This window comes from Melanotaenia boesemani, chromosome 3 (genome assembly GCF_017639745.1).
Source record: "Melanotaenia boesemani isolate fMelBoe1 chromosome 3, fMelBoe1.pri, whole genome shotgun sequence".
Lineage (NCBI taxonomy): Eukaryota > Metazoa > Chordata > Actinopteri > Atheriniformes > Melanotaeniidae > Melanotaenia > Melanotaenia boesemani.
Genome location: NC_055684.1, coordinates 21,138,064 through 21,148,444, shown reverse-complemented (window position 1 = coordinate 21,148,444; position 10,381 = coordinate 21,138,064). Strand labels below are relative to the sequence as shown.

At 39.2% G+C, this 10,381-nt stretch overlaps 2 protein-coding genes across 3 annotated transcripts; both read left to right on the top strand.

The window, feature by feature from the left end:
• Nucleotides 1-3,228: 3,228 nt before the first annotated feature.
• On the top strand, nucleotides 3,229-5,429 carry LOC121637320. Its single transcript, XM_041981398.1, has 2 exons — nucleotides 3,229-4,392; nucleotides 4,651-5,429. The coding sequence occupies exons 1-2, from the start codon at nucleotides 3,351-3,353 to the stop codon at nucleotides 5,067-5,069; spliced, it is 1,461 nt and encodes a 486-aa protein (XP_041837332.1). The 5' UTR covers nucleotides 3,229-3,350; the 3' UTR covers nucleotides 5,070-5,429.
• A 1,836-nt stretch (nucleotides 5,430-7,265) lies between these two features.
• Nucleotides 7,266-10,171, top strand: LOC121637325. Of its 2 annotated transcripts, none has more exons than XM_041981410.1 (6): nucleotides 7,266-7,432; nucleotides 7,585-7,733; nucleotides 8,098-8,174; nucleotides 8,719-8,817; nucleotides 9,612-9,710; nucleotides 9,929-10,171. In XM_041981410.1, exons 1-6 carry the CDS (start codon nucleotides 7,325-7,327, stop codon nucleotides 10,093-10,095), a joined length of 699 nt encoding a protein of 232 aa, XP_041837344.1. In that variant the 5' UTR covers nucleotides 7,266-7,324; the 3' UTR covers nucleotides 10,096-10,171. The 2 variants fall into 2 exon arrangements, with proteins under 2 accessions (XP_041837344.1, XP_041837342.1); XM_041981408.1 differs by having other exon boundaries at nucleotides 7,287-7,432; nucleotides 9,923-10,171.
• The last annotated feature ends 210 nt before the right edge of the window (nucleotides 10,172-10,381 follow it).

Here is a 10,381-nt window from a genome sequence, read left to right as displayed (position 1 = left end):
AGTATCTGTTGTCTTGTCACAGAGAAGTTGTTAGGCATTGACACACTGTTTTTCTTAAAGGGCGGCCTAAAACAGTAGTGGCCATTTTCCAGTAATGCAGAATCTTCAACAATTTTCATTAACTTTACTTCTTCTCTTGATAAACCTTTTTCCTCTGTTGCTCGTTCATTGAACTTGCTGTCGTACTGGTTCTTTAATATTTCCTTCAATTTGCACGCAGAAATTCTGTTGTCCATCACTGAAGGGCGTCTGTCTTCCAAGTTAATGTCATTACCCTGTCAAGGACCATTTTATACCCAGCTCAGTTCTGTCCTCATTGCAAATAAGCCTTCCTCAAGGCTGTTGATGACTCCAAAAGGTTCCAATCTTGGGACCGTTGCTTCCTGTCACCAACTCCACATTAGCCACAAGGTGGGCTACACATACTCTTAACAGGTATGGCCACTTTGACAGATCTACTTCAGTCACAATGTTGCTGGTGCTCACAGGCATCTATGTAAAAATTTCTGGGAGTTCATAGAGCAGCTGGTCCCAGAACCTTCCACTTCCAAGCCTGACTATGCTGGTGTAACTTTTTCTTGTCCGATTGTCTGCAAGAGAAAGTCGGTTTGTCTTCCAGCAATAACGGCCACAGTTACATGATATGTTTTAATTCGGAAATAATTATTCTGAATTAAATCATTTGGAATAAACATTTTACATGTAAACCTTTACATTTACATGTAAATATTATTTCCGAATTGAGGTTTACATGGAAAACACGTTTAATCTCCTTTATTCGGTTCGGCTTTAGATCTGGGGTTGGGAAGGGTTCAGATTGGACAGGAGGCAGACATGATGTATTTACGTTTACTGGAAGAAAACAAACTCCACATGTGGAAGACCACATAATGAAAACCATTTTCTTCTTTTTTTTTTTTTTTTTACTTGTCCTGACTAGCATGGTGCATCAGAATGATGATCTGGCTGCTGTGTTGTGCCAAACTAATTTGCTTTGCCAATGAGAGCTTTTTGGGTATAAGGCTCCTCTTGATAATCTGATTTATTTATTTATTTAATCCTATTTATTTATTTTGAATTATGGAATCTATATAATCTTGCTGGACATGACTGGAGGGAAACGAAAAAGGAGGAGGACAGCAAAAAGAAGCAAAATGGAAAGCAGAAAGAAGTAAGAGAAGACAAAGACTCAACAGACACAAACTATCACCAGACAACCAACTACTACACCTGAACAAAAGCACAACAGTTTCCTACAGCTTTTACAGAAAAACACAGCTGACAATCATCAGGAGTTTCTTTGAAAAATAACCAGACAACAAAAGATAAAGAAAAACAAGCAAAAAAGAAAAAGAAAACAAACATGTATCACAACAACAACCAAGTACCAGATACACTACCGTTCAAAAGTTTGGGGTCACTTTGCCATGGGATTCAATAGGGAAGTGACCCCAAACTTTTGAACGGTAGTGTATACACTCACACACACACACACAAAAAAAAACCTAAGCAAGAGTAGCTGTTAGTGTACAGGTCTAGATAACTCAGTGACCATGTCAGCATGCAAAGCATGAAGAATGAGGAGTGATCAGTGATGAGGAGTGGTGAGTGAGATTGTGCAAAAGCCACCACGACTCTACAGAGGCTAGAGGCAGACTAGAGCGGCCCAGAGACCCAGGCAACCAGAAGCATTCCTGGAGCATGAACCCCATCCATCCCACCACAAAGACAACCCCAGACCCACCCAAAGGGCGTCAGAGGAAGGCCCCAGCCAGAGCATGCCACGGTCATGGGGCACAGGCCCCAGCAGGCCAAGATCAGCAGCCGACGACCCCGACAGGCACCAGCCATCCAGGGCGGATGCTCTTTGCAGTGAAATCAGCCACAGCAAGAGCCTCTACCAAGTTAGGAACACCATCACTTTGGTCAGAGCTGTGGAGAAGCCTACAGTGGCTTTGCAAAATACCTCCCCTGGCCTGACAGCGCGTGATTGGGAGCTTAAAGTTGACCTGGGGAAGCAGCAGAAGTTCCCAGAAATAGTCGCCAAGACAACATCAAGGCTAGACATTGTTCTTACCTCAGCAGCAACCAAGTAGGTGATTCTTCTGGAGCTCAACGTGCAGTTGGAGGCAGAGATGGGGACTCGAGTTTGCGACTCGGACTCGAGTCGCACTTAAGTCGCACCTAAATTGACTTCAGACTCGACTCGGACTCGCGGCTTGGGACTCGTGAACAATCTTTATTTTCTGGGCGTATTTTCATTGGCAAAATTGAAATGTCAGAGAAGCTTAATATCATTTCCTCCTTTTGCCACATGGTAACCATGGTAACCAGATGATACAACCCCAGGTGCGCGGCTTGCAGCCCCGCGCATTGATACTTTGTTCAAATGACACTATGGCGACCGACAGAGCAGATGCTGGCGCTGCCGCAGCAGTACCGTTCATTATTACGTTTGGCTTTAAAAACTTCAAACAAGAGAACAATAAAAGAAGCGCCGACTGCAAAGTCTGCAATACAAAGATTAAAGATGCAGGGTCAACCACATCTAATTTCATCAGGCACCTAAAAACTCACCCGGACAGGTGGGTCACGTTAGCCTATATGCACGGTTAGCAAACATGTTTAGTACAGCTGCAGCTATGTTTAGCTTACCAGTTTCGTAACTGAACATTTGAATGCATCAGTGAATGTCAGTTTGCTTGTCACACTAATTTGAACGGAGCAACGTTAACGTGGCGTTTATTATCATTAGTTTATCGTTACTGGAATATTAATTGTTTTCTGGTACTTTAGTCTGTCATTTTTAGCATTCCTCTTAATATTAAGAAATACAAGTTTAGTGTTGCTGCAACAGCAGTTTGGACCAGTTCTCTTAAAATATGTGGTTTCAGATTGGTTTTGCTCCACATAAAAATGTTAGCTACATATTTCAGATATTATTACCATTATTAACAGCCTAAGTTTTCATATTGCTTATCTACAGTTTTTCTCAATTCAGTAAAGCAAAACAAGTGGCCAGTGCAGAGGGACAGAGCAGCCTTGACTCTTTTTTAACTCAGACAAAAGGTGTGCAGATCTACAGCCAGAGCCATCCCAGACAGAAGGCCATTACTGAATCCATAATACAAGATCTCATCATATCCTGCAGTCTGCCTCTGTCTCTGATTGACAAGCCTAGTTTCAAGAAATTCATGTCACTGGTAGAGGAGCGATACTGCCCAGTTAGTCGAAGCACCATTACCAGACGTCTCAGTGAGCTAGCAGCAGACAAAGAGTCCAAGATCAAATCTAAACTTGAAAAGACGGACACTGTGTCTGTAACTGTTGATATTTGGACAGATCGAAGCATGCGTGGATTTTTAGGGGTAACAGGCCACTTCATGGAGATGGAGGAAGACAGCCCAAGCCTGCAGACAGTTCTCTTGAGCTGTGAACGATTCACAGGTTCACACACTGGAGAACGAATAAGCGAGAAATTTGAGGAGATATGTGACAACTTCAATATAATGCACAAAGTAGATTACATTATCTGTGACAACGCATCAAATATGAGAAAGGCCTTTACAGTTTGTTTCCCCTCTACAACAACAACTGAGATCGAAGATGGTGAAGATGACCTGGAGAACAGCAACTTATGGGAGGAGTTAAGTGACAGTTTACAGGATGAAGTGGAATCTATCCAGCGCAGCTGCCGTCAACAGCGACTTCAGTGCTTTGCACATTCATTACAGCTTGTGGTGCGGGATGGACTGAAAGAGACTAAGATTCTGAATACTGCAATGGCAAAAGTTACAAAATTCTGCAGTCTGCTTCATTCCACATGCGGGCTGAAAGAAGCATTTGAGAAAGTGTTTGGAGCCAATCGCAGCGTCCCGTCTGCCGTGTCAACCCGATGGAATACGACTCTTCGCCTTGTGGAGTCAGTCACTGAGCTGGACCCTCAAAGTCTAAATACTCTTCTAGAAGCCCAAGGACATAAAGGCCTGTGCCTATCTGCAAGAGAATTGAGTCAGCTGAAAGAGCTTGTGGATATTTTGGCCCCATTTCTTCAAGCAACAGACCTCACACAAGGGGAGAAAGTTGTGACTTTAAGTGCAGTTCTGCCCTGTGTTCTCTCACTCAACAGCCACCTCAACAGTATGCTGAATACAACTCGGCATCTGAGTGGTTTTGTGAAAGCTCTCCAGAAGTCACTACAATTCCGTTTCCAGGGGATCTTTGCAAATGTCAAAATGGCTGATTCAGCTCAACCTGCAGGAGATCTTCCATATGGAGATATGGTCTATATGATGTCAGCTGTACTTGATCCATCATTTTGCTTTTTTTGGCTCGAGCAAGATGTCCTTGGACCAGATGACGTCAAGAGGGAAGTGAAGGAGATGATAATAGGTAGGTGAATGAATGCACATCATTTTAACTCATCATCACATTGACATTCAAAACTTGATGTTCTCAGACACCAAATTAAAGCTAAATTCAGTACATTTTCTACATTTCCTCCTCCCAAATTTCAGGCAGACAAATCTTTTCTCACTTTCAATAACATCAGTAAAGTCTCATTCATTAACTTCACCATCACTACTGTGAGTAGTATCAAATCTACATCATAATATTGCAACTAACCATGATTTGTGTGCAACTTTTCAGAACTGGTCTTGGCTGAGGCTCGGAAAGTCGCCATACTTCCTGAGAGCACTAGTGGAGAGGATGATAAGAATGATGATGCACCACCTGCTAAAACACCACGCCTTTTCACTGGCTACAGGAAGAAAAGCAACAAGAAAGGTGACCATGTATCATCTGTCAGAGGTGAGCTTGATCGCTACATCCAGGTGTCCTCTGATGAAGAAGAAGTGGACTGCCTAGGTTTCTGGAAGAGGCATGCCAAAGTCTTCCCAAGGCTCTTTCTTGTGGCTGTGAGAGTGCTTGCTGTCCCTGCCACCAGTGCACCAGTAGAGCGGGTATTTAGTCATGGAGGCCTAATAATGCGCCCTCACCGAGCCAGGATCAGTGCAAGGACATTGTCCACCTTGATCTTTTTGAAATGTAACCATTCTGTTGCCTAATACTTTTCTAGGTCTTACTGACCTCTGGAAGACACACTCAAGCTTGGTGGTGTTTGCCCAGTAGTGCATTAAGAGAGAATTAAGATAAAACATTCTGATCTTAATGTAAGTTTGTTTTTGTTTAATACTTTTGTTCTAGTCAGAACACCACAATTGATTCTTTCCACAAAAAATGTTATTGTCGGCACAGAAGTAACGTTGTAACAAGTTGTTAAAGTACTTTAAGTGTTTTGTTTACAAGTTGTTTACATTAAGCTATAGTGAGATGTTTTGCACTAAATAGAAGGATGTTACTGTACTGACATGAAAAGAGTGTAATGTCCAGTTAAAAATTTGAAAAGACCGTAGACAGTCTTAACAGGGGGCAAGATATACTGTAACCATGTTCATGATGGAAGAATACATTTTCCTTTTAAAGGAAATCATTCATTGTGTGTTTTCATTTATATTGCACTGCAGTACTCTTTTAAAGTGATCATATAACAACTAATCAGTACTGATATTTTATGAAAGTAGATGAAGGAGGGATAATAATACAGTTGATGCTTTAAATATATAAAATATAGCTGGACAGCGTTCTTATTTCTTAGTTGACCGAATAGCAGCAGATAAGAAGGTTCATTAAAAAAGAAAAGACATGGGAAATTATTTTATCAAGACTTGAGACTTGACTTGGACTCGTGACCAAAGACTTGAGACTTGATCAAGTCTTACCCCCCAAAGACTTCAGACTTGACTTGGACTTGCAAAAAATGACTTGTGAACATCTCTGGTTGGAGGGCCGGATGGAGGAGGCCCATGAGAGAAAGAGGGCAAAGTGGAGGAGTGGTTGGTGGGCACGATGCCAACCCATCGAAGTGGTATGCCGAGGATTTGTGGGTCAATACCTCTGCAGGGCCTACAAGATGCTGGGCATCACAGGAGTCAGTCAGCGAAGGGCTGTTAAGTTGGCCACCGACGCAGCAGAAGTGGCGTCAAGGTGGTTGTGGATCAAGAGGGGAGAGGCATGGCAGGTATGGTAGCGCTACCTGGACACAAGCTTGGGCTTCATCAACCCTGGCTGGGTCGCCTGGAGGAGGGGGTCTGATTGTTGACAGACCCGAAACCCCCTGTGATACCAGGTTACATGATGATGTGTCCAGGGGCACCATAAGGTATCTAAGGGCGGGACCAGTTGAGAATCTTGCAAAATGGCTCTTATACTAGTTAAAAAGAGCTTATCTTGATCTTTTAGGGCAATATTTGTATCTAATATGATCTTTTGTATACTTTTAATATTTGTCTCTCTCATTTTTCATTTTTGCTTTTACTTTTAAATATATTACTGTTTATACTTTGTGTTTAATACCACATTTCAACTCGAAGGTAAGAATGGAGTTAGTAAAGCAAATCAGTTGCTTTGCTGCTACAGATTCTCTGTTGTTCTGGAAACGAAAAATAAACAAATTTTGTGTCATTTTAATATTAGGGAACAAGTCTTGTCACACTGCAGACATGAGTTACTTGAAGCTAGTAGTACATAAAGTACTTGTGCCTGTTGTAATGTGAAGGTAACGACGTCACATAGCTTCAAAATAACTGCTCTTAGGTTCAGTTGAAGCAAACCAAGTTATGGAGTAAGTTTATGTGTGTGTGTGTGTGTGTGTGTGTGTGTGTGTGTGTGTGTGTGTGTGTGTGTGTGTGTGTGTGTGTGTGTAACTAAAGTAGCTGCTATCTGTGAACTTTGAAGGTAATGCTGTCACTGGCTGGGTGTTTGGTGGTTAATTGTTAATATTACAGAATTTAAAGGCCTTATTTTTACAAATATTCCTTTGGATATGTTTGCAATTACACGTTTTAAATTGAAATATAAAGAGGAATTGCATATTGAAAGAATAATTCATTATTAAATGCTGTAATTTCTGAATGTATTTTAAAATGCTGTTTATAAACAGACAACTAAAGAACACAATTCATTAATTTGGTTATAAATACTTTTTCATTTCATACCTTTAAATTGTAATTTCCTTTTCTATATCCACTTTTGGTTGCAAAACCATTTTAAAGTAGTTCAAGGTGAGTATTCTTTTCAGTGTATCAACAACACTGGTTACATAAGAGTTCATGTAAATATAAAGGCTTACTGGAAATGATGCTGTTTGTGGTTAACATTTAGCTAGTGTGCAGAGGGGTGGGTGAATTGAACAGAAATAATTGGTCAGTAATATAAATATAAGACAAGCATGACAGACAGGAGGAGCACTCACTGACCCAGAATGAAGACTGTGTGTGTTGCTGCTGTTTTGCTGAGTCTCATCTCAGTGTGCCAGCCTGCGCCACTGGAGTGTAAGAAGCTGACAAAAACTGTAGCCCAAGGTTCAGATGTAAGTCTCTTTCCACATTTAAATATAACACTGCAGTTTTCAAAGTTCCCACCAAAACATACTGAAACATTTGAGCAACATCTTGTCTGAAATGTTTAACTTATTCAAAATATGTACAAACTCATTTCATTTATTTGTTATTATTATTCCAGGTGCTTGGAAGATGGTACACTATCGGAATGTCCTCAAACTACTGCTGGCTACCAGCGTTATTTAATACTTTATTGGTTCCAAGTTTTCTTGTGGACATCACCTCAACGGAAAGACAACACTATTACGACATCAATGTTACACTGAAATCGTAAATAATCTTTTTCATTTCTAAAAATGAGTCCATTTATTCACATGAATGTCCACATAAAATGTTCACAGAGTACAAAACATTTTTCCAAAATTGTCTTTATCATAACTGATCAACTCTTAATTCATATATGACAGCTTATAATAAATTTGGTCATTCAAGTTGAATACAGTAAAAACTATTTTCTTTGTACTATTTCTGTTTAAACACAATTAAAATGTGTTTAAACCTAGAAAGATTTAGGGTTCTGGTGCATTTTAGAAGCTTTATAATTTTTGGGGAAATTGTGTTTGGACGTCACTTTATGTTTTCAGTTTGCTGATATACTCCTCTTTTTCTTTTTTAATTTATAATTCCCCTACAGATCAGGGGTTTGTCAGAATGGCACCTTTCAATTGTTCCACGCGGTCAACTCCATATTTTTTACTGATGGCCAAAAAAGTAAGAATTTTTAAGAATGTGTATGCATTGTTGATCCTGTTCTCTGGGTATTAAATTGTAACACTGCAGAATTTCATTGATATGTAAACTTCTTCTGTGTTGGTGTTATAATTATTCAAAAATGCTTAGATTTGATCCATCTTAACGTTTTATGACTACTGCAGTCCCTTTGGGCACTTTAAAATGATTGACTCTATGGTATGTTAAATAACAGCTAACTGTGATTGCCGCCATTAGAGAAAATGTAAATTCTTCAATAACATCAAGACTATTAAAGTCATTTGCTTCATCTTGGTGTCTAAGGGTAAGTTTCCAGAGTCAATGATTCTAAATAAGATTGTGGTTTTTCTCAGGCAAGTGACCCTGTGGCTTGGTGCTTCTAGTTGTTTATGTTTTGCAATATTTTTACAATCTGATAACCAAGTAATGTAGAATAGTATAAATAATGATATATATATAATGTTTAACACCTTATGATGACATCTTATAATCATGATGATATGGCCTTATATCATTGGAACAACTCCTCTAATGTTTCCAACAGATCTCAAGATGGAAGAAAAAGGTGTGCTGCTTCAGAGTGGATGTCCGGACTGCCTTGTTGTATCGGGACATAAGGATGCTGGAATCATTGTACTTCTCAGTAAGAACAACATAAGTATAAGAAAATTAGTGGCAAAAAGTGATTTAGGTTGAAAGTGTGTAAATCTTGACTTATTAACTTTTAACTTTATGTGCTGCTGGTCTTTTAGCATGTAATAATAGAAACAAAATATTGGTTATTGTCAGGGTGTGCAGTAAAACAGCTGGCATAGCCCTAAATAACCTCACTGTTCTGCACAGGGTGAGGTCAATGAGAAAAGCCAGCAATTAGGTTTTAAAATGACTTGTTGTCATGCAATGTGTATGTTTTATTCATACAGTTTCAACACTTGTGAACAAGACTAGTCTGTAAGTTGTCTACCTGGGCTAGGGCTTCCCTTGGTTATCCTAGAGAAGTGTGCTGTTCTGTCCACCTTGCAAGCACAATTCTTCATCAAAACATACAGGCAAGAAGAAGCATCCTATTCTGTTGAAGTCCATTCATTAGAATCCCATTTGAAGCCCCGTTATTAGCTTACAAATAAAAGAAACAAATTCAAACTCCTAGACTCACTAAATAAAGAGCTGTCCCTCTGATTGGGCCTAATGGCCTTTCTTACTCTTTTATTCAGTAATGGGTGCTGCATGTATATCTCAATGTAAGTTTTAGACAGCAGCCACATCCACAGTGGAGGAACGAAGAAGCTACAGTTGGACTCAGCTGTGTCCTCATCTTCATCTTATTATATTTGTTATGAAAGAAAGAAAAGTATAGTGTGCTAGTATTTGTAAATTGTAAATACAGTGAAAATTCAATTAAAAGACTTAATCCTGAATGTGTCACTTCTTCAACAGGTCGAAGACCAGTCATTACTGCTGATGAGCTGCAAGAGTTTGAGAAACAGGCAGAATGTCTTGGCTTCTACAAACCCCAGATCTTTGGTTCAGATCACGGTGAGTTTCTAAATCTTATATCATATTGAATCTTCAGCATTTGTCTCATAGAACTGATCTGAAAAAGTAATATTGCAATTTTTATCATTTTATTTGTTTGGAGTGTTTTAGTAGTACCAATGTAGATACACATTTACCTCATTTGCCAAGAAACAATGTGATGTTTTCTCTGATTACATTATTTTTAATTTTCTTTTTTCCTTCCTGCACAGACTTAGGAAACTGTGGGAATACTGACTTTGAGTCTCCAGACGCAGCACCTGAGGTTGAACAAAGACTGAAAAACATGTTCTCAGAGCTCTTCACTTGCACAACAGATACAGTTCTTTATTATCCACGTTCTGCTTTTAAATGGGTTCAGCAAACATGGGCCAGTTTATGGTGATGAATATAAGATGATAATATGGTACAAATAATGCAAAATGATGTTATGATGTAATAATAAACGTTTAATCATTTTATTCATGGAAGAGTAACTGATTTTTATCTGACCCTGTTCCCAAAGGACTGAACTAATTAGCAAAAAATAGCATTTAGATATTTTAATTTATATTTTTCACCATTATTTTTTTTTTTAATTATTCCATCCATAATTTCTTCCATAGTTAGACTGCTAAATACAGTTTAAAAATACAATGGTAAAAACATTTTAGCTCCTGTACAAAAGTCCT